This window comes from Arachis hypogaea, chromosome 4 (genome assembly GCF_003086295.3).
Source record: "Arachis hypogaea cultivar Tifrunner chromosome 4, arahy.Tifrunner.gnm2.J5K5, whole genome shotgun sequence".
NCBI classification, from domain to species: Eukaryota; Viridiplantae; Streptophyta; class Magnoliopsida; order Fabales; family Fabaceae; genus Arachis; species Arachis hypogaea.
This window is the reverse complement of record NC_092039.1, coordinates 107003908-107028135: the sequence shown is the minus strand read 5'-3', so window position 1 is coordinate 107028135 and position 24228 is coordinate 107003908. Positions and strand designations below refer to the sequence as shown.

The window sequence follows — 24228 nt, the reverse complement described above, 5'->3', positions numbered from 1 at the left end:
CTTTTCAAATGCAATAAATGAATGACTTGCTCCTGAATCAAATAAAGCATTTAAGATTTTACCAGCCATTTCACAATTACCTCTAATCAGTGTCTCAGATCCCTCAGCACCTACTGTAGAAGTGGTGTATACTCTCCCCGGCTACTGCACTCTACCAGTCTCATACTTCTTCTTCTCTGGGCAATTAGTGGCCATGTGTCCGGGCTGTCCACAGGAATAGCATACTCCAAGTCCTAATCTGCACGGAACTCCAGGATGATACCTTCCACACTTCTGATAATTCAGATCCTGCTGTGGCTGCTTCCCAAACCTTCTTCCCTGATTGACATTAGTATTCGGCCTTCTGTAATTACCTTGACCCTGAGTCTGCTGCGGAACAAAGCCTCCACGCTTGAAATTCCTACCTCTCGGAGCAAAGCTCCTCCCTGAAGGCCTCTGAAAAGGTACCCTCAAACTTCCTTTCGCTGCTGCCGCCTTCCTCACACAATCCTCAGCCACCCTACTCTTATTCACCAATTCAGAAAACACCCTGATCTCCATTGGGGCAACGAAGCTCAGAATATCGCTCCGAAGACCTCCCTCATATTTAATACACTTCCATTCGGCAAAATCTTCAGGCGCACCTTGACAGATATGAGAAAAGCGATATAACTCCTCAAATTTGCTAGTATACTCAGCAATAGTCATTTGTCCCTGCTTTAACTGCATTAATTCAAGTTCCTTGGCATTTCTGGCTGAATTAGGAAAGTATTTCTTATAAAACTCTGTCCGAAAAACCTCCCAAGGAATCGCAGCACCATCAGGCTGCAGGATACGTCGTGTTCCCTGCCACCAATACTAAGCTTCACCTTGCAATTGATAAGTTCCAAATTCAACCCAATGCTCTTCAGGAACCTGTTGTGCCTGTAACGCCCTTTCCATAGCCTGAATCCAATTATCTGCATCAGTGGGATTTGAGGTTCCCCTGAAGGTCGGAGGATGAACTTTCAGAAAGTAGCAAGTGTCATAGTACCATCCTCGTCATTATGATTTCCATGATAACCCTAATTTATCTGATTACCCAGTGTCTCAGCTGTCGCCTGCATAGCTGCAGCCACATTTCCCAGGGCAGCCATAAAGTCTACTGGATCAGTCCCTATGGGGGCAGGAGTAACGGTGCCTGTCCTACCTCTACCTCGCCCGCAACAGCGTCCGCGAGTCGACATTTGGTCCCTATACACACCAAACAAGTGATATTAAGTTGATCAGTCTCAATATCGCAGGTCTAATGCTTTAAGTTCCAAATGCATGCTCACAGACATTTATGCCATATATATCAGTCAGATATCCTAATAGCACATAAACACATATACAGAGAATGCACAGAAGTACAATCAGTCCGTCTTTCAGGCTCTATAGGAACGAACTGTTCTGATACCATAATGTAACACCCTACCACACTAAGCTTTATGCTTAAGTCGTAAAACAGAGGTGGTGTGGTATTACGACCTCTAAAATAAAATGAGTACACATAATAGCAGAAGAATTATAATAAGCTAGGAGCCTTGAAGAATATAGGAAATAAAAAAATCACGAATATAAAAGCGCAACGCTCGAGAAATGAGTTAACTTGCATGCTAAAAAAGCTACGGCTGTCAAGTGTAAAGTAACCCAAAATAGGAATAGAGAGTCAAAGATACAAAATAACGAGCTCCTGACTCAGCCTGCGAAGTCAAGACTGGCCGGAGAATATACACACATATATACATATATATACATATCCAAAACCCAAATGTACATAAACAAAATCCTGCCTCTCCATACACCTCTAGGAGGATAAAAAAGAATAAGTTATGTGGAGAGAAAGCTAAGTACATATATATACAGCATAGCATAATAAAATAACCCAGTAACCACTCCGCTTCAAGAGTCCAGACGCCTAACGAGATGCCTCTCGACCTGCATCTGAAAAACAACAACATAGTATGGAATGAGAACCGAAGGTTCTCAATATGGTAAAGATGCCACACACATAATATATAAGGTCTTGGGAATGCCAAAGACAATCCTAGAACGCCGACACCCAGATTATAGAGCTTAAAGTATTAAACAGAAGCCATAAAATGTGGTTTTCTATGAGCATCTATACCTAACTTAACTTAATCTTAATTCTAAATCTCATACTGTCATTCCTCCATACCTCCAACTCCATCATGCATTTTCACAGACAAATAGACAGATAAAGGCAAGCACAAGAAGGTTACAAATACTGCAGGTAACAAATACACATTTAACATGGCAAGTACATGTAGACACACCCAATTAAAGCACAAGCAAGTAATTCAAGTAATATGCATATGATGCATGCCTGTCCTATGGCTAATGAGGCTCATCTGTCGGTTATCCAGCCAACCCAACAAGTCTGAATTGCACTTAGACTGTCCCCCGACGTGCATCCCCAAGAGTCTATGCATAGCTTTATCTCAAATAATCAATATTGCTCAATGGGGGTAACATACCCGGGAATTTATATAGTGCCCGGTCACACTTACGTCGTAGGGTCAACAGAGTATCGAGTATTCAACCTGGTACATGTGGTGGCAAGCCACGACACTTGATCCAGGGAATCTCGTATCTCAGATTATTCAAATTCATAAGCCATATAAATAATTCAATTATAATTTATCAACATCCACATCATTCTCAATCGCATCTCATTCATCATTATACGTCAATTATGTTCAATCCTTATCCTTCATTGTCACACCTCCCATTCCGTCCATCAATAGTTCCTATTCAAAACATAGTTCATTCTTTTCTAAATGAATCAAACTTAAAACATGCTCATTTTCTTAGTAACTCTAAATCAAACCATATAACTTTTGAATCTAAATCTTTTTAAATAATCATATAAACAAAATCTCTAATTTTATAAAATTTTGGCAGCATCTCCTCTAAAACTCGGACTTTGCCACCCTTTTCGGGTCCAAACCTGCTTTCTGTTCAATCCAACATACCCTTCCTTATCATCATAACAATCACCACAATAAATCTACCTCAGATCAACAATTATACTCATACAAAATTCAAATTCAACAACCAAAATTCAACTAAGAATCATAGTTCACAAATCCTAGGCTCATAACACAAAATACCTCATTATCACAACAACCTCCACAATAATTATACCTCAAAATCAATAATTCACTAAATCACCGATTAATCCTCAAGCACCAAACCAACTATATTCATCAACAGAATACTAAATATTAAATATACACATGCAATTCAACTTAACCTATGGTCATCTAGCCTAAGTTTTCACAGAACATTATATATTAAATGCAAGAAACCTAAACCATACCTTGGTCGATTTCCACGTAACGACCAAAGCTATTTATTCAAAACCAAGACAGCCCCTCAAAACTCAACTAATCCGCTTCCTCCAAGTTCCAGTATTCACAATTTCAAGCTCCAATTATTTATTTTCAACCTAATACACATTCATAACACATATATATCCAATTTAATACTCAAAGCTCAAATTCAATGAAATTAAAATAAAATTATCGTATCCTCACCTTACCCAAGCTTCACATAAGCAAGAGTAAACGTTTTTCTCAAGCTAATTGGATCCTAAAATATCAGAAATCAAAGAAATTCAATACCCCTTTTCAAAACTCGAAAATTGGGAGAAATGAGAGGCTGAAGTAAAATAGCAAGTTACCTATGAAATTGTTCCAGTAGAAAGGTAGAGCTCGACACGGTGGACGCGTGGCCGCAAACGGTGCGGCGATTGGAGCTCGGACGGAGAAGTTACGGAGATCGGAATGTTACCGTAAGGTTTCGGGAGCTTTCGTTCTCCCTGGAGCTTTCACGCTGTTCATACGTGAAAATGAGGAAGAAAGGGCTTTCGGCTCATTTAAAGTGTTGGTCTGGTTGGACCGACGGCCTGGTTTTGGTCCGGTTCAACCGATTTGGTCGTTCGGTCTAATTTTGGACCGTTTTTTTTTCGAAATTGGTGTCAAAATTCTCGTTTCGATGAGCTCTATCCTAATTTGATATAATATTCACATTTCTAATTCTCCTTATTAAAAACTAATTTATTAACTAATTATCTACTAATTTAACCGGGGTTTACAATTAATCATCTCTTTCTTATTTTATGCTAATTTAATTAATTAAAGTTAATAAATTTCAATTATTTTAATTCTTGCAATTTTTTATTTTAATAATGTATTTCTATTAATGTATTAATATAATTTTAATATTTATATATCACTAATAATAATAATATATAATATGTCTAATTGTAAAAAATTTACTATTTTTTATACGATTAGATTAGATATATTTATATTCAATTTATTTGATTATTTAATTAAAATTAATTATATTAAAAGATTATATTGATATTATGGTAGACTAATTATATTATTATTCATTAATTATATTAAAAGATTAAGATTATGATAGATTATCATTATTTTATTATTTTTTATTTTTTGATATTAATTCAGATGTTTAGCTTCTTTTTATTATCATTGTTTATTCTCTTATTCTATGTGTTTATTGCATAAATCTTGCTAAATTAAATAAAGTACTGTATATCTTCTTTTTATTCTTCTTTTATATACACATAAAATTTATTAAATTATTTTTTTTCCATCTAATAATTTTGTTTCTCTTCTATTTATATTTCTTTCTTTCAATATTTTATTGGTTCTTATTTTTCTAAATTTTATTTTAATTTATGTATTTATTCTTACTATACCCAATTTTTTTATTTATGTGTAATATTTATAGATATTTTACTTTAATTTTTTAACTAAAAAATATAATATTTTTTGTCATATTAGTTGGAATTCAAAGTTAAATATGAATATTAATTTTTGAAATAGAATAAATATATTTTAAATTTTTTGCATCTAAAAATAATATTCTATCAATGTTAAAATTATTTAGATGGATAAGTAATAGTGAATATAGAATTATTTAGGATGGATAGAACTAAGTACATCTTTTTATTGAAAATACAAATTTAAAAATATTATATTCAATTCTCAATAGTCAACCTCTCATTGAACCATTGTATTTTCAAAAGATTTTTGAAAAAATAAAATAGTTTTTGGTGTATAAATTTTGTAAAAATTTAATTAATTTAAGATATTTATTATCGCTGATTAAAAAAGTAAATTGAAAAGACAATTTAATATTTCTATACTCTTAAAATATTATTTATTTATTTTTCATGCATTCTTTATCATCCAATGATCACATTAATATAATTTAATTCAATAAAATTATTTATTATCATTTGATTGAATAAAATTTTTATTTTAGCTGAAAATTTTAAGATTTCTCAACCTCAAGATCATTCATGTTAAATCATTAAAAAATATAACTAAGAGTGCGAAAACGTCTGTTCATTCGAGAGTATAATTGAGATCAGAGAGCTTGGCTCTTGTGGTTTTTTGATCTTCGTCAACCAAAACCTTCTGTATTTTTTATAGGGCTAAATCATAATTTTACTGTGGGAAAAGAGATATGAAGGCTAGTTTGATGTGTTGGAAACCAAAATTTTAAAGTCATTATTTATATTTGAGTGTGACACTCATTAAACCCTAAAACTCAAATAAAATAGTATATATGATTTTAATCTCATTTATCCAAATAAAAAATAATAATGACTTATTTAATTTAACATTTATGACAATAAATAAGATCACCGTTATATAAGTCATTTAATGTGAAATTACTTAATTTACGATTATAATTAATATATGTATTATCCATAAATATATTAAGAAATAATAATTTCCTAACAATCTTCTACTTGGGTTATAAATATATATTTTTCTGAGATAACCTCTTATAAATTTTACGCGTAAATCTGAATGTTATTTCTCTTATTACTTTAATAATCTGGTTTATCTCATATATTAGTTATGAAATTACCGAAACTTTTATCACATTAGTGTCACAACAAAACTACGATGATCCCATAGTAAAATACTCAACCACATAGATCAAATTTGGATAAAAAATTTCAGAAATTACATGCAAAAATGATCTCATGCATGTCTATTTTTAACTTGAATAAAAATTCTATTTTATTCGGTGACAGACTCAGATGAAACTGCAACGGCAATATCCGAGCATAGCGAAGGTGACTAAGAGATGAGTCTGTAGAAGAAAAAGAGAAGAACTTAACATGCTCACAATGAGAGAGAGAGAGAGAGAGAGAGAGAGAGAGAGAGAGAGAGAGGGGAAAATTTACCTAGAGAAAAGAAACTCGGCAGGAGAATGGTGGCGACGGGCTCAACAACGACGGTAACGGGATGAGCAGCGATGATGACATAAGCTGTGAACAGTGACGGACCCAGAAAAATTTAGTAATGGGGACAAAATATAATAAAATTTAGGTATAGATATTTTTTTGCTTCCCACGATATTCAACAAGTTAAGGACTAATCCGTCATGAATTTGAATTTCATTTAAGAATCAACAATTGGCAGGCAACGAGTTGCTATACATACGAGACAGAATTTGAACCCTCAATACTTATTTAAGCGGACAACTAAGTTGATCACTTGATCAATCTAAATTGGTTTAGATATATTCAAAATTTAAAATTAGAACTATCTAATATATATTGATAAGAACTAGAAATATACACACAATCATTATTATAATATTTAAAATAATAAAAATATAATTTCATACACATAGTATAATATTTAAAATAACAAAAAAATATTTATAAGGACTTTTTTTATTTTTAACATGATTAAATATTATTTTTTATATATATTTTTAAACAATTATTTTACTTATTTGTCAAATCTACTTATTATAATTTTTATAGTATAAATAAATTTTTTAACCAAAATAATTACAGTATATTAATACATAGATAATATATTTTTTATCTTAAACAATTTTAAAAAATCACTAATAATTTAAGTTGTATTTAATTAGAAAACTAAGTTTTAATTTAATTATTAATTAATTAACTAATATAATATAATTAATTATCACTAAATTTTGAGTGTATTTATTTATTTTTCATACTAAATCAAATTTAACAATATAATTATTATTATGTGTTAAGTTTAACAAAATATTTTTTAACATAAAATACAAAAAAACTATTTATATTTTATTTTGAGACAAATATAATATAATAAGTGATATATATGTATATAAGTATTACTTTTTTTATAAAAAAAAATTTGTGGGGACAAATGTCCCCTCTATATTAAACGTGGGTCCGTCTCTAGCTGTGAAGGAAGATGGGAGTTGTGAATAGGTAAGCAGCGATGGACTCAGCAACAGTATAACAGGAGCTATGCGGTTTTTTTGTGAAGAAGTCGAGAAAAAGAAGAATTTAGGCGAGGATGATTGAGTTTATCTTGCATGGCTATAAAGTATAGACCGAAGCTATGAATCATGTGTGATGTGAGGCAAATTCTATTTCTTAAAAAGTGTTTATATGTATATATTCGGGGCGGTACACTCTAAACCCGTCTATGCCCTGTCTTGAGCAAAATCTGCCCCGACTCGGGTCAAGTTATTACCCTTTTCATCCGGGTATGGACGGGTCGGGTACCTGCGTATTCGAAAACTCCTGCCAAGTCTAACCACGTATTGATATTCTATTTATTAAGGGTTTATCGCTAGCCAATAGATTGCTATATACACAAGGCGAGATTCTAACTCCTAATAGGTGTTTAAGCGGACGAGTGAGATGATTACTTAACAAACTCAAATTGATTAAGACAAATACTAATTATTTTTAATATTTTAATATTAAAAATTTTGAGAATTTGATTTTAATTATAACTTTATAAAATATTTATAATAATAATTATGAGGTAAATTCTAGCCTACCCTTCCTATAATAACATGTAATTTACCCTCTGTGACATGTCATCTTTTAATTGGTTGCTATGTTAACTATGGTTAAATTATTGGTAATTAAATTATAGCCCAAAGTGGGTGATTATGTAATTAAATACCTCCAAATTTAATTTCAATGTCATCCAGAAATCCCATATCATCATCACCATCACCATCATCATCATCATCATCATCATCATTATTTTCATTTTCTTTTTCGTCTTCCCCTTCTACATTATCATCATAAAAAGCCATCATAATCGATTTCACGTTCTTAAATTTTAAGATTTTCTGAATTTCGCAAACGTAAACTTAGTCTCACCTGGGCTAAGTTCACAAAACAAAAGCAGTTTTTATAACTAAACACAAAGAACACAAAACACAGAACACGACCTTACTTGAACAGGATCTGTTCTATAGGCTCATACATCTGTATCCTTGAGTTTTAAGAAGACTTTGGTTGAACTATGACTGTGAGGTTGATTAATTGTTCCAAAGCGCATGCCATCTGAACGGTGGAGGATCGTTCGCGCTACAACCTTGTGGTCGAGATGGTCTCACGGTGTTCTGACAGACTCAAATATTTTTTTCCTGGCCATTTCATTAGTTATTTTCTCTAAATACTTAGTGTGTGTTTGGATTACAGTTTGCAAACGGGAGTTTGAATAAAATTAATTTTGCAAACTTGATTTTGATGAAAAGTAAGTTTGTATCAAGTGATTTATGTTTGGCAATATTTATATCAAAATGAATTATAGTAAAATAAATGTTGTTTGGATTACACTATTCAAAATCACTTTTAGATACAAAATTACTAAAATAGACATCAACTTAAATAATTTTTGCATATTATTTTAATTTAGATATTTGAATAGATGTTATTAATTAATTCTATAATAAAATTAATATTTATACACTAAGATAAAAATAATATATAAAAATTGGCAAAATATACTTTTAATTAAAACTAACAAAATATAAATTTTAGAGAGTACTAAAAATAATAAAAAAATTAAATATTTATTTTGGTAGTAATTGAAATAAATCAAAAAAAATTTATGATATTTTTTTATACAGTATATTTTTAGTACTCTTAGTACTCTTTTTTAGTATGTTATAATTTTTTATTATTATTATTTACAATTAATTTTTTGTTTAATTTACTTTCTTAATAGGATCAATATATTATATTAAAAAAATAAAAATAATACAAAAAAATTATAATTATAAAAATGTATAATATCAAATAAATAATTAATAAAAAAATAGTAAATAATAGAAAAAGATAGTTCATATAAATAAAAATAATATAAATAATACAATAGTATGCATAAAGGATAAAATTGGTAAAAAATAAATAAAGATTGAGTATTAATGGCTAAAAGCCCGTTGGTGAAACGCAAAAGCTTATTATTTCCTGGTTCATCAAAATATGGAACACCCAATAAGTTGATTTTTTCTTTCAATTTCAGAGAGAAATGGGACTGGGGTAAATTGAATTTCTACACAATGATAAAAATATAACTTTATTTTTTAATGTTTATAGAAATTATATATTTATCTCTCTTATAAAAATGTTTAATTACAAAATTATCCTACTTTAGTTAACATATTAACTCTTATTGAGTTAAATTAACTCAAACTAAAACTAAGCATCCAATTAAAGCATGTCACGTCACGAGGGGTAATTTACATGTTGAAATAGAGGGGGTTGGATAGAACTCACCTAATTATTATATATATTATTTAATTTTTTAATAAAATTTTTAATATAATTTTATGTATTATCCCGTACAAGGTACGGGAACATACACTAGTATTATATTTAAAAACAAATTAAAATCAATACAAATCAAATCACAATCATTTGAATAAAATTAGATTAAATTAAAAAATAAAAAACAAATCGATACGATTCAAATTATATCAAATTCACCTCCTAAGATTGATCAAAATTGTACTGTAACAATAATCTAATCTTGAGCGTCCGTCTCTCTTCTCTCTGCTAGGGTTGAAGCCCTTTTATTCTTGTGGAGTCCAAGAGGGAGGCTGCCGCTGCCACCGCTATCTTGGTAAGGTGGTGGCCTCCCTCCTCCCCTTTTTCCTTCCCCTTTTTCTCTCTTTTCTCCTTCTTCTTACTCTATTCTCTCTCTTTTTCTTCTTCTTTAAGTTTCTTTCAGTTTTCTTTGTTTAACTCTACTTCTCTTCTTACTTTCTTTCTCCCCCAAACTTTTTATCATTTCTTTACATCCTTTGCTTCTTCCCCTTCGGTTTTCTGTTTATCTTTTAATTTGTTTTAATTTCTATTTTTTAATATCCCTATGTGGTGTATTTTCTCCCCTTTTGTGGTGATTTATTGTCCTCTCTTTATGGGTAGTGTGGGTACGTTGGTACAGATCTATCAGATCTTGGAGTATACACTGAAGTTCACTTATTGTTCATGGAAATATATTCAGACTAGAGGAAGATTCGGCTTTAAGCAGAGAAGAAGAACAGAATTTTCAACATGTTGCATCACTTTTAGTGTTGATTTAGAAATCATAGAGATTCAGATCTGTCTATGTTTCTACTGGTTAAGATTCTTTGTAATCGAACATTGGACTTATTCTCAGGTTATAGTTCAGCATAGAATTTATCTAATCATCTTCTCTAATTTTAGATCTACTTTATCTCTATTATTTGTAAGTGCCGTTTGGTTTTCCTTTGAATGATATATTTTCTTCTGTCAAAAAAAAAATCTAATCTCGCTGTTAGTGCAAACGACGAAATAAGTATATAAAAATTTTATTTATACGGTAGATAAAATATGTATAAGCATAATTTTTTCATATATCTTATTTATAGTGATAATAAAAAATAATATATAGTACAAATATATAAATAATTTTTAAAAATATATAAAATGTTAATATAGATTTTAATTTATGAAAAAAAAATAAATAAGTCTTTAACTTTTTAATTTAAAGACACATAAATTTTTAATTAATTAAAAATATAAAAATATCTTTAAAATTTTAAAATATAAAATATATAAGTCTTTTTATCCAAAATATTTAAAGACAAATTAATTTTTTGGAGGAACTTAGATATTTCACGTTTTAAAAAATAATAAACGTTTTTGTATTTTTAATTAGTCGATGACTTATTTATTTTTGAGATAAAAAGTTAGGGATCTATTTGTCTTTTATTCTTAATTTATTTATTTAAAAAATCATATTATTTTATCATCAGACGATATCTAAGGCTTGTATTCTCTAATAAACATATAATAGTTTGTATATGTAAAAAATAAATAAATTAGAAAAAGCTAGAGCTTCCTCTTCCTCTCGCTCTCTTCTTGCCCTTTTATATATATATATATATATATATATATATATATATCTTGGCAATATTTGATTACTTAGACACTGCTGGAACGGCGTATTGTAGGAGCTCGGTGACTAATATAAATAATTAATGAGTTTATGTAATAATTAGAAGAGAGAGAGAGAGAGATTTAAATAGCTTTATTGTGATTGTGATCGTCGAAATTATTTAATTGATAATTATTAACGGTATTTGATCTTTCAATTAATGACTTGAACTTGTGGCTTATATCTATACTTCAGTTTTCCAGTTTCCAAAGACATACATACAATAATAAAAAAAAATTACGTCAATGGGAAATGGTCAAAACCATTAGGCTCCTTCCTTGAATAAACAATGGTTGGTTGTTAAAATATACCAATTGCTTTCAGTAATGCGAGTTGCATCATGTGCATATAAAAAGATATGTGTGTGTGACACTATTACATACTCAGAGACCAAAAGTAAAGTCTAAAACCCCTCTCTCTACATCTCCTTCTTTATTAGAGACTCACTAGTAGTGAATCCCACCAAAACTCAATTCTCAAGTTTAAATTAAAAAAATGGTTAGTGGCAAAGCTATTGAAGTTCCTCAGCAGGGAACTGTTCTTCAAATCAAGCAAGATGATAAATTTTTCTGTAGGCTTCTATCTAAAGAGAATTCAATGTCACTTCCGTCTTTTAGGGATGCCGCGGTTACGGTTCCTTTTGTCTGGGAATCGCAACCTGGCACGCCTAAATACGAATTTTCTGAAGATGCTCTTCCTCCTCTAACGCCGCCGCCTTCTTATTACTTCAATAACAACAATACCATGAAGAAAATAGGCTCATGTTCAAGATCCAACAGCAAGAAGAAGCTTCTCATGGCTCTTTTCCCTAAATTGATGAATCTCAAGAAGGCCATTCTTCCATCTAATTGTTCATCGTCACCACCATCGTTTGATTCATCATTTTCATCCCCATCTAATTGTTCCTCTTCATGGTCATCCTCGGATTCATCATCTAAGGTTGTTGGAAGGAGGAGAAGGTTCTTAAGCCATGGATCATCCTTTGATTTTAGGGGTGATCATGATGAAGATGGTGATGATGTTACTTCACCAAATTCAACACTCTGCTTTGGCATTCATTGTTCTTCTTCTACCTCTAATAAGTCTAATAATTCCAATGGAGACTCATTATGGAGGATGTGAAGATAAGGTAATTAATTAATCCTTTAGTTCACTCTCTTGCAATTTAGAGAGTTTAAATCAAGTTAGGAGAAATATTTCTCTTAAATTGATGTGGCCAAATGATGTAGGAATGAATACTCTAGTTTTTTTTATTATCTATATGATCCTGTCATGTAAATAGAGATAGACAAAAGAATTTAAATGGTTGGAAATGTTTATTGATCTCTATTATAGATCCTAATCATTTAATTATTTTGTGTCTATCTTTGTGAAGTGAATAAGAAACATAAGAGTATTCATTTTAGTAAAGCTTCTAGTTTTTGTGTAAATTATATCTTTCTATAGAAGTTTTGCTCTTTCAGGGTTCATAGGGGTCAACCAATTTTCTAGGTTGGGTTTCTTTAGTTTGTTTCTGTCCAATAAAGAAGTTTGCATTGTGCTTGAAATGTGTATCTTATACATATTACTATGTAGTTGACACCATCATAGACAAATATATTATTGTCTCTTTGCTTAGAATTTAGAACAATAATGTACTTCAATTCTTAGTTCTATATGTTTGGACCTTGTTATTTATTCTGTATTTCTCTGCTTCTTGTTACTGGGGTTTTGTTGTTATGTTTGGTGATAGTATAATTAATAAACTAGCACTAGTTAGTCCAACAAGAAAGAAGATTGAGAACTCATTTAATTTTGATAAACAAATCTATTATATATGAAATTTTTTAAGTTAACAATAAATAGTTAACTTAAATATTTGAGTTGATGGGAGAACATAGAATTGAATACATTATGTATCATATATTAAATTATTATTTTTAATAGTAGATCCCTAAATTATTAATTTTGTTGTATGGATTTTTATACTGTTTTTTTATGGTATCTCCCAACCTGATAAATAAATGATTAATTTGTTGCGAATCTAAGTTTTTTTTTTAAGAATTCTTTTGTTAATTAATAAATTGTTGTATGCATAATATAAAATTTAAACTCATAATACTTATTTAAGTATATCAATGGACTGACCACTCAAGACAAGCCAAGTTGGTTTCTATGCTGTCCTTTGACACTTCACAATGTTGGAGGGGTAGAAGAAATTAAGGAACACTTAAAGCAGCATATCTTTAAAAAGCAATTGATTTTTTGGGCCCCGTTTGAAGGTGTTTCTTTTTGTCTCACTACAAGTGATTAACTCGTTATTATTGCAAAAAAGAAACACCGGTAAAAGTTGCAATCATGCCATTTAATTTATTCGGCCCTCAATTTCCATCACTATTTCCCTTCAATTTTCTCAATCGAAAAATCGTTTAATTATGTTAACAAAAAATATAAGTTTTTATTATTTATTTAATATTTTTGTGAAATTTAGTACTACTAAAATAACAATGATCACATCTTATTAGTTATAAGATATTTTTATCACTTATAAGTTATTTTTTTCTCCCATATTTTTCGGGTCGAACATAGTAACGAACTATCTAAAAAAAATCTTATAAGTTACAAAATTATGGTCATGTTGATTTTAATTTTAATCCAAAATCTATTTTGGATTATTTATTTGTTGTGTCGTGTTGGTAAAGGAGGCTTGTACATACATTATTTGGGGTTACCTTTTGCATCAACATTTCTCGTGTGTCACGGATTCATATATTTGTAAAATATCTATGGTAATAAAGGGACATATATATCTTCAATTTCTAGCTTTCTGCAATTAATATATAACCAAAGGAACTGTGTTCCCATCCTAATCAAATACACAACTCTAAATACATTTTATTTATAACTAATATTTAATATGTCTCCCAAATTCATCTTAAGTCATATTTTAACTAATTTCAACTTAATGCAAAAAACATTGCTTTCATAGAGAACCAAACGCAACCATATAATTTGTCAACTATAAATTAAATAAATAAACCAATACATCAATTAATTAAGTGAACGTGGCAGCACTATTCTTAATGAGATTTGTTTGATTCCCCGTTTTTCTTTCTTCTTTTTTTTTGTCAGATTAGTAAACAACAACAACATTTTGTGTTAGCTTAATTTATTTAGAGAATTTGAGTTGCTAGAGTCTTAAGATAGAATATGATTTCCAATTTCCAAAATTAAGAAGTGTTCAAAAGAAAAACTCTTTATTAAATAAAGGTTTGCTAATAACAAGTGTTCTAACATCCAAACCAACTTACCTTGGTCGCTAGAATGGTCATCAACTCATTCATTTGTTTAAGTAAGTATTGAAAATTTGAATTTTACTTTGTGTATATAGCAACTTATTAACTAACAACAGACCCTTAAATAAAATTCACATTCGCAATAAATTAATTTTTAACCTATCGAATTAAAAGATACTGTGGATAACAAAAAAAATTTCTAACATCCAAAGTATGCATTTGTTAAGATAATAAATATTAAAAATATTATTTTTAATAAATTATTACAAAAGAAAAATGATTAATCCTTCTAAACCGTTCTTCTTATTTCTAATCAAAGAAATCTTGGATATATTTTTTTAATCTTTTTATGTTTTCAAAAATAAAAATATATTTGAAAAATTATTTTTATTAGCGGTGTTCAAATTCAAACTAATCTAAATTAAATCGGTCATTCAATTTATTTTAAATAAAAAATTGATTAAATTCGCACTAATTTGGATTTGATTGAATTTTACTTTTTGTAAACCTACCGTATGGATCATTTCAGATTTTAGATTTACTTTTCAAAACCGATCCAATCTAATCTAAATCGCATAATGTGCTATAATATTATTATTTTATTATTATATTTATAATTTACTTATAATATTTTGATTTTATTATATATTTTTATATTATTCATATATTATTATTATTTAATAAATATTTTATGTTCAAAATTTATTTATTTATTTATTTATTTTAACTAATTTATAATTTTATTTCTATTGTTATATTATTGTTGGTTTTTTAAAATATTGTTAAGACTTGTTATGTCATTATTAATTATTTAATATTTGATGTTTATATTTAATTTTCTTTAATTTACAAAACTGCAAATCCAATTCAATTCAAACTTTTTGAAATTGGATCGGATTAGATCATATTTTTTTTAAAAAAATATCATCTAATCTAAATTACATTGCAAGTAAAATTAATGTTCGAATTGAATGAATTTTTTATTCAAAATTGATCCAAATCACACCACGCCTCGTTCTTATGAATCAAATAAAAATATAATTGCTAGCCAGAGCCAGTAATTAATTAATTAACTAACTTGGTTACAATAGATTTTATGGATCAAATATATGTTTTTGTTTTCGCCCTAATAAATTTTGATTTGATATATGACCAAAAAAGAAGCATGATGAGCTTCATTGAAGGATACACAATCAACAACCAAACATTTGTTTTGGTCCTTGATTCATTATCTAATTTGTCGGCAGAGAAATTGGTATTTAATTAAGGTCCTATCTATGGAGCTATGTCCCATGTGCATTTCACATTTTGTAGGGTATATCAGAAACAAAAGAACCTAATTAAGCCTCATACAGTAAAGTTCATAAGGGACAAAGTGCATTAAGATTTTATTAACATGTAAAACCTCATATTATGGAACCACACGCGCATGAAACCAAAAGGATTATGTACTTAAGCCAAATTAAAGTCCCAAGTGTAACCTTCTTTCTCCAGATACATTAATATTTAGTTATTTACCATCCTTTTTTGGTTCAAAGAGATCTTTATATTTTAAGTATTTACTAAACATTATTATTTGAACTCATGATTTATTTCTGTGACTTGCCTATCAATTTCAATATAATTTTCATTAGGAAAAAGATCCACCTGCATTCTACATCTAAGAAATTGCATAACATATTTAGCTAAGAATATAGAAGTATAGAACCCACTCTGTTAAAAAAAATTACCCTTCCAAGATGATATAATTTACCTTTAACTTTATCAATCATGTCATTCTGCGAGACTAAAACTGAAACTGTGAGATAGAAACGGGTGGAAAACAAAAATTAAGACTAAATTAAGTCTCTTTATTATATTTAATATAAAATGTATTGAATTATGTCTAAGTATCATATTTGATTTAAGATAAAATTTAATTATTTTATTGGTCTTTATATATAATTTTACCAAATTTTCAATTAAATTTTTATATTATTTTTTAATTGGGTCTTTACACTATTTTTAGTTTTATAATTAGGTCATTTTATATAAAAAATATTAAAATAACAGAATATTTCTCCTAAAATATATGCTGTCAAAGATCTAGTAAATTTTTAATTATGAATACTTTTAATTTGTGAAGAAATATTCAGTTAACTCTAATATTTTTTACTCTAAAAAGGACCAAATTATAAAATTAAAAGTAGTGTAGGAAATTAATTGAAAGGAAAAAGAAAATATAGGGACCTAATTAAAAATTTAGTAAAACTATAAGAACCAACAAAGTAATTAAACCTCAAGATAAATATGAAAATTAAAAAGTAGATTTAGAACTAAAGTTATTAAAATTTTAGTAATTTCATATCCCAAAATTAAAATTTTAATTCTAATTTTTTACTATCAAATATAATATTAAATCTTAATTTTTTCATTTTAATTTCAATTTCTAAAAACAAATACTACCTAAACGTAATAGTTTTGGCATACCCAAGTGGTACCCTAAGAGTACTCATGTCTACAATCCTAAAATACAAAGAAAATATTTCACGATATTAAGTGGAATAAAAACTAAGATAAAATTGACGATTTAAAATTCTAAATAATATATTTTCAAATACTAAATGCAATGAGAAAAATATATGCAAAAACTTTTAATTATGCATAATTTTATGCAAATTAATTGATAGTTTTCATAACCTTAATCCAATTAAAATAATGATATAAAGTTTATATGTGTGTAAAATTCGGTCTAACCATAATTAATTAAATAATAAATTAAACAAGAGCGAATATGGTTCGAAAATTTAGTAATCGGAATTTAATAATTTAAATATAATATTTGGATTCAGTAAATTTTTCTGAGTTAGAAAACGTAGTTTTTTACGTAAAAACGCGCATTGGAATTTTGACCAACAGTACCGGTTGAGATCTATCTGGTACTGTAGTTGAGAAAATTGATTATAAGTAAATGAGTTTAAGAAATTAGGAATTTTAATTAAGGAAGGTAGAAATATTTAAAGTGCGATTTAAAGCGCTAATCTTAAAGGTTTTGGCCCAAAATTGTGCCAACGGAAAAAAAATAAGTGAACCGGGGCTAAGTGGATCCAAGACAAAATATATATAAACATAAGTTAGGAACACTTCAGCTTATTTACCCTAAAAATGAGGAAAGGGGCACTGAAATGGTGAAGAAGGGAGGAAGGGAGAGAATCCTATCTCCTTAAAACTTCAAATCACCATAACTTGAGTTACAGAGCTCCGATTGAGGAGCTGTCTGCGGCTACGCGTCGCTCTTCTCATCCTCTACAAATCTATCTGATTTTTGTGGTGAGTATTTGATGCGTGAGTATCTTTTTTTACCTTTTTCTAGTGAATTTACACTTAAATTATTGAGTTTAATCAAGAATTAATTATCTTTTAGCCACTATGGATGCTACTTTGAGTCTTGTACATTTTTGTTTATTTTAGGTAGCATTTAGCTGGATTTGATGGAGTTTTTGTAGCACAAGAATTAAAGGAGAAAACTAGCGAGGAGCGACGCGTATGCGCACCTGATGCGTGCGCGTGATTTGGAGCTTTCCATGGTGATGCGTGCGCGTGGATGACGCGTACGCGTGATTTGAAGATTTGCACAGCGATGCGTGCATGTACTTGACGCGTATGCGTGACATGCGCCACGTGCAAAAAATATTGGGGGAGATTTCTGGGCTGCTTTTGACCCAGTTTTTAGCCCGAAAAGCACAGATCAGAGGTTGCAGAGTGAAGGAATCAAGTGGTCCCCATCTATCAATTGAAGACTTGATGATTGTTATAATTAATTTTGATTTAAATTCAAATTTAATTTTTAAATTAGGAAAAGATATTACTTAATTTTAGAAAATAGATTTTTCTAAAATTAATTAGGATTAGTTATAAAAAGGGATTCCATTAGTTTACTTTTCAGGCCATTAGATTAGAACTCAGTACATTTTACCTGAATCCTTATTTTCTCTCTGAACCATGAGCAACTAAACCTCCATTGTTAAGGTTAGGAGCTCTGTCTATTTGTATGGATTGATTTTATTGCTTTTTCTATTTTAATTCATGTATGGATTTATAATTTAAGAATTGTTTCCGCTCTTCATCTTATAAATTTGGGTGGAACGGAAGTATGACCTTCTTTCTATGTGAGTTCTTGTATAACTTGAAAAAGCTCTTTACTTGAACAATAACTTGAAAACATATTCTCCTAATTTTAAATTATCTGGATTTAATAGGATACGTGACATATAATCCTTTTATTTTTGGGTAATTAGAGTTTTTGTGGCATATAAACTGGAATTTGATCATCACCCTTTAATTGGAATTAATTGACCAAGGAATTGGCTGTTGATAAATTTTAGAGGAGACTAGAAAGGTCTAAGAAATTAGATCCTAGTCACATATAGTTTGCCATAAATTAAACCTTACATGATTAAAATAGTTAGTAAGAAAAGTTAATCCAGAAAAATAGATAACTCTGAAACCTTAACTGTTTTCTCCATATTTTATTTCCAAACAATTTACTTTACTATTTTAGTTTTTGCACGATTGTTTAATACTCTTTGAACATCCAACACTCTTTTCTATTTGCCTGACTAAGCTCATCAATCAACCATTGTTGCTTGATCCATCAATCCTCGTGGGATCGACCCTCACTCACCTGAGGTATTACTTCGTATGACCCAGTGCACTTGCCGGTTAGTCTGTGGTTGTTAAATCACCGCACCAATATTCCATTCATCTCTGCCCAGTTTTTGAGTTTCTCCACTACTATACGTTTTTGGGGTAGTTAGTGTTAAAATCTTGTGATTTTGGTTGTTTAGGGATACTCTAACATGGATTCTAAATGGATTCTATCCCTATTTCATATGGGCTGAGGTAAGAAGTGCTCAAACCCTTGTGATTTATTAATTTCATGAATCTTAGGTTAATGTATGTATGTGAAATTGGTTATGTTAGTATATTTGGTAATTTTGGTGCATAATTGGGAGATTGGTGTTGCTTGAGGAGTTTTGGTGAGGCTTGGAGCTAAAGTTGGTGGAGACTTCCAAAGAAGAGGCTCAATTGGTTTGGCTACAAAAGGTACGATTTAAGTTTTATTTAAGTACTGTGTGGTGTGATGAGAATTCCTAGGCTAGATGCGCATAGGATTAAGTTTGAATTGTGTAAATAGTTGGTGGTAATATGCATAGTTGATATGTATGTAAATTAATGATTGGGTTGAGAATTGTGTGAATTGTATGTTTGGTGTGTTGAGAATTTGATGAATTGGATAATGAGTATTGATTTGTGGAATATGCAATTAAATTGTGAACTTGGGCCGAAAGCCGTGAATTTTGGGCCGGAGGCCGGAAGGAGGTAAGGAAGGTAAGTTGATGTGTGTATTGTGTGATGATATAAGTAATTAGATCCGATTTTAGATATTGAATGTATGAACAATTGGGTTGGTTATTGAATGATAAGATTTAAGGAGTTGAAATATGAAATTTGGTATTTTGGGTGAAATTGTGTAGATGAGGTAGGTTTGGTTTTGGTTGAGTGTAATTATGTGAATGTGATTGGGTTGTGGTCATTTGGATGAGTGAAAATGAATTTGGTTTATGAACATTGGAAAAATTGGTGATTTCTAGTTTGGGTAAAAACTGAGTTTTTACCAACTTTTGGTGGTTCGTAACTCAGTCCACTGAGTTTGGAATTCTTCAAAATTGAATTTTTATGAAAGTTTATTAAATGATCTTTCCAATGGTTTAAAAATGGTTGAAAAAGAAATTTTGTGGAAGAAGTTATGTGTGTCGAAAGATTGGAGTTTGAAATTGTGAATTTTGCAGCTTTTAACTTAGTAAAATTTTTTGCAGAACGCACCCCGAGGCATACGTGTCGTTTTCATTACCCACGCGTACACGTGGCCGACGCGTATGCGTCGATGTGCTGCATCAGTTGCCCAGCCAAATTTCCGAGAGTTGTGCGAGAATTGCGCTGGCTTTGTGCGTAGGGCACAAAACGCACCCTCGCGTACGCGTGGCCGACGCGTGTAACACCCTACTACACAGAGTTTTATACTTAAGTCGTAGAACAGAGGTAGTGTGGTATTATGGACCTCTAAACAGCAAAATAAATACATAATAGAGAAGAGGTTAATATACTAGGAGCCTTAAAACAAAACAGGTAAACAAAAATCGGAAAATGAAAAGTGCAACGCTTAACAGAAAGGATTACTTGTGTGCAAAGAAACCTAATAGGAAAATGATAAATATAAGCAAAAGAGTACAGGAAAGCCAAGGAAGCAGCATAACTAGCCCCTGACTTAGCTTGCGAAGCTAAGGCTGGCCAGAGAATATATATATATATATATATATATATATATACATACATATAAACATACATAAGTATCCCCAAAATACACCAAAATACCAAAGTAAACTCCTATCTCTTCCTTAACCTCTAAGACGAGTGGTGCACGAAATTGTGATCACTACTTTCACACAAAACAATCCCCGGTAATGGCTCCAAAGACTTGGTGCTCAATACCATGGCATAAACACAACTTCGCACAACTAACCAGCAAGTGCACTGGGTCGTCCAAGTAATAAACCTTACGCGAGTAAGGGTCGATCCCACGGAGATTGTTGCTATGAAGCAAGCTATGGTCACCTTGTAAATCTTAGTCAGGCAGACTCAAATGGGTATAGATGATGAATAAAGCATAAAGATAAAGATAGAGATACTTATGTATATCATTGGTGAGAGCTTCAGACAAGCGTATGAAGATGCCTTCCCTTCCGTCTCTCTGCTTTCCTACTGTCTTCATCCAATCCTTCTTACTCCTTTCCATGGCAAGCTTATGCAAGGGTTTCACCGTTGTCAGTGGCTACCGCCCATCCTCTCAGTGAAAATGTTCCTATGCTCTGTCACAGCATATGGCTAATCAGCTGTCGGTTCTCGGTCAGGCCGGAATAGAATCCATCGATTCTTTTGCGTCTGTCACTAACGCCCCGCCTGCTAGGAGTTTGAAGCACGTCACAGTCATTCAATCATTGAATCCTACTCAGAATACCACCGACAAGGTTAGACCTTCCAGATTCTCTTGAATGTCGCCATCAGTTCTCGCCTATACCACGAAGACTCTGATCTCACGGAATGGCTGGCTCGTTTGTCAGGCGAGCACTCGGTTGTCAGGCGATCAACCATGCATCGTGTATCAGGAATCCAAGAGATAAACACTAGAGCCTTGTTGCTTTGTAGAACAAAGTGGTTGTCAGTCACTTTGTTCATAAGTGAGAATGATGATGAGTGTCACGGATCATCACATTCATCAAGTTGAAGAACGAGTGATATCTTGGACAAAGAACAAGCGGAATTGAATAAAAGAACAATAGTAATTGCATTAATACTCGAGGTACAGCAGAGCTCCACACCTTAATCTATGGTGTGTAGAAACTCCACCGTTGAAAATACATAAGAACAAGGTCTAGGCATGGCCGTGAGGCCAGCCTCCCAATGATCTAAGATAGCATGAAACTCAAAGATAGCTACCAAGATCTGATCTAAGAACTAGATGTCCGAAGATGAAAATACAATAGTAAAAGGTCCTATATATAAAGAACTAGTAGCCTAAGGTGTACAGAGATGAGTAAATGACATAAAAATCCACTTTCGGGCCCACTTGGTGTGTGCTTGGGCTGAGCAATGAAGCATTTTCGTGTAGAGACTCTTCTTGGAGTTAAACGCCAGCTTTTGTGCCAGTTTGGGCGTTTAACTCCCATTTTGGTGCCAGTTCCGGCGTTTAACGCTGGGATTTCTGAGGGTGACTTTGAACGCCGATTTGGGCCATCAAATCTTGGGCAAAGTATGGACTATCATATATTGATGGAAAGCCCAGGATGTCTACTTTCTAACGCCGTTGAGAGCGCGCCAATTGGGCTTCTGTAGCTCCAGAAAATCCACTTCGAGTGCAGGGAGGTCAGAATCCAACAGCATCTGCAGTCCTTTTCAGTCTCTGAATCAGATTTTTGCTCAGGTCCCTCAATTTCAGCCAGAAAATACCTGAAATCACAGAAAACACACAAACTCATAGTAAAGTCCAGAAAAGTGAATTTTAACTAAAAACTAATAAAAATATACTAAGAACTCAACTAAAACTACCAAAAACATACTAAAAACAATGCCAAAAAGCATACAAATTATCCGCTCATCACAACACCAAACTTAAATTGTTGCTTGTCCCCAAGCAACTGAAGATCAAATAAGATAAAAATAAGAGAATATGCAATGAACTCCAAAAACATCTATGAAGATCAGTATTAATTAGATGAGCGGGGCTTTTAGCTTTTTGCCTTTGAATAGTTTTGGCATCTCACTCTATCCTTTGAAATTCAGAATGATTGGCTTCTTTAGGAACTCAGAATCCAGATAGTGTTATTGATTCTCCTAGTTAAGTATGATGATTCTTGAACACAGCTACTTATTGAGTCTTGGCCGTGGCCCAAAGCACTCTGTCTTCCAGTATTACCACCGGATACATACATGCCACAGACACATAATTGGGTGAACCTTTTCAGATTGTGACTCAGCTTTGCTAAAGTTCCCAACTAGAGGTGTCCAGGGTTCTTAAGCACACTCTTATTGCCTTGGATCACAACTTTATTTCTTTCTTTTTCTTTCTCTCTTTTTTTTTCGGTTTTTTTTTTCGTTTGCTTCCCCCTTTTTTTGCATTCACTGCTTTTTCTTGCTTCAAGAATCATTTTTATGATTTTCAGATCCTCAGAAACATGTTTCCTTTTTCATCATTCTTTCAAGAGCCAACATTCATGAACCACAAATTCAAAAGACATATGCACTGTTTAAGCATACATTCAGAGAACAAAAGTGTTGCCACCACATCAAAATAATTAAACTGTTATAAAATTCAAAATTCATGCAATTCTTATCTTTTTCAATTAAGAACAATGTTTATTTAAGAAAGGTGATGGATTCATAGGACATTCATAACTTTAAGCCATAGACACTAAGATACTAATGATCACAAGACACAAACATGGACAAACATAAAGCACAATTTTTGAAAAACAGAAAAATAAAGAACAAGGAGATTAAAGAACGGGTCCACCTCAGTGATGGCGGCTTGTTCTTCCTCTTGAAGATCTTATGGAGTGCTTGAGCTCCTCAATGTCCCTTCCTTGTCTTTGTTGCTCATCTCTCATGATTCTTTGATCTTCTCTAATTTCATGGAGGAGAATGGAGTGTTCTTGGTGCTCCACCCTTAGTTGTCCCATGTTGGAACTCAACTCTCCTAGGGAGGTGTTAATTTGCTCCCAATAGTCTTGTGGAGGAAAGTGCATCCCTTGAGGCATCTCAGGGATCTCATGATGAGAGGGGTCTCTTGTTTGCTCCATCCTTTTCTTAGTGATGGGCTTATCCTCATCAATGGGGATGTCTTCCTCTATGTCAACTCCCACTGAATAACAGAGGTGACAAATGAGGTGAGGAAAGGCTAACCTTGCCAAGGTGGAGGACTTGTCCGCCACCTTATAGAGTTCTTGGGCTATAACCTCATGAACTTCCACTTCTTCTCCAATCATGATGCTATGAATCATGATGGCCCGGTCTAGAGTAACTTCGGACCGGTTGCTAGTGGGAATGATTGAGCGTTGGATAAA

General features: G+C 31.4%; 1 protein-coding gene, 1 long non-coding RNA gene and 1 pseudogene across 2 annotated transcripts; 2 read left to right on the top strand and 1 right to left on the bottom strand.

The window, feature by feature from the left end:
• Positions 1-1676: 1676 nt before the first annotated feature.
• On the bottom strand, positions 1677-3474 carry LOC140184341 (uncharacterized). The gene is made up of 2 exons (XR_011880796.1): positions 3344-3474; positions 1677-1944 (listed from the first exon to the last, which is right to left on the bottom strand). It is a non-coding gene; the product is annotated as an uncharacterized lncRNA (long non-coding RNA).
• A 4795-nt stretch (positions 3475-8269) lies between these two features.
• LOC112799114 (small nucleolar RNA U3) lies at positions 8270-8458 on the top strand (annotated as a pseudogene).
• A 3173-nt stretch (positions 8459-11631) lies between these two features.
• On the top strand, positions 11632-12949 carry LOC112797154 (uncharacterized). Its single transcript, XM_025839958.3, has one exon. The coding sequence runs from the start codon at positions 11790-11792 to the stop codon at positions 12414-12416; it is 627 nt and encodes a 208-aa protein (XP_025695743.1). The 5' UTR covers positions 11632-11789; the 3' UTR covers positions 12417-12949.
• Positions 12950-24228: the final 11279 nt, after the last annotated feature.

What these genes read in the sequence shown, in the direction of transcription:
- LOC112797154 (XM_025839958.3), top strand. Translation starts at nt 11,790, where the DNA reads ATGGTTAGTGGCAAAGCTATTGAAGTTCCTCAGCAGGGAACTGTTCTT.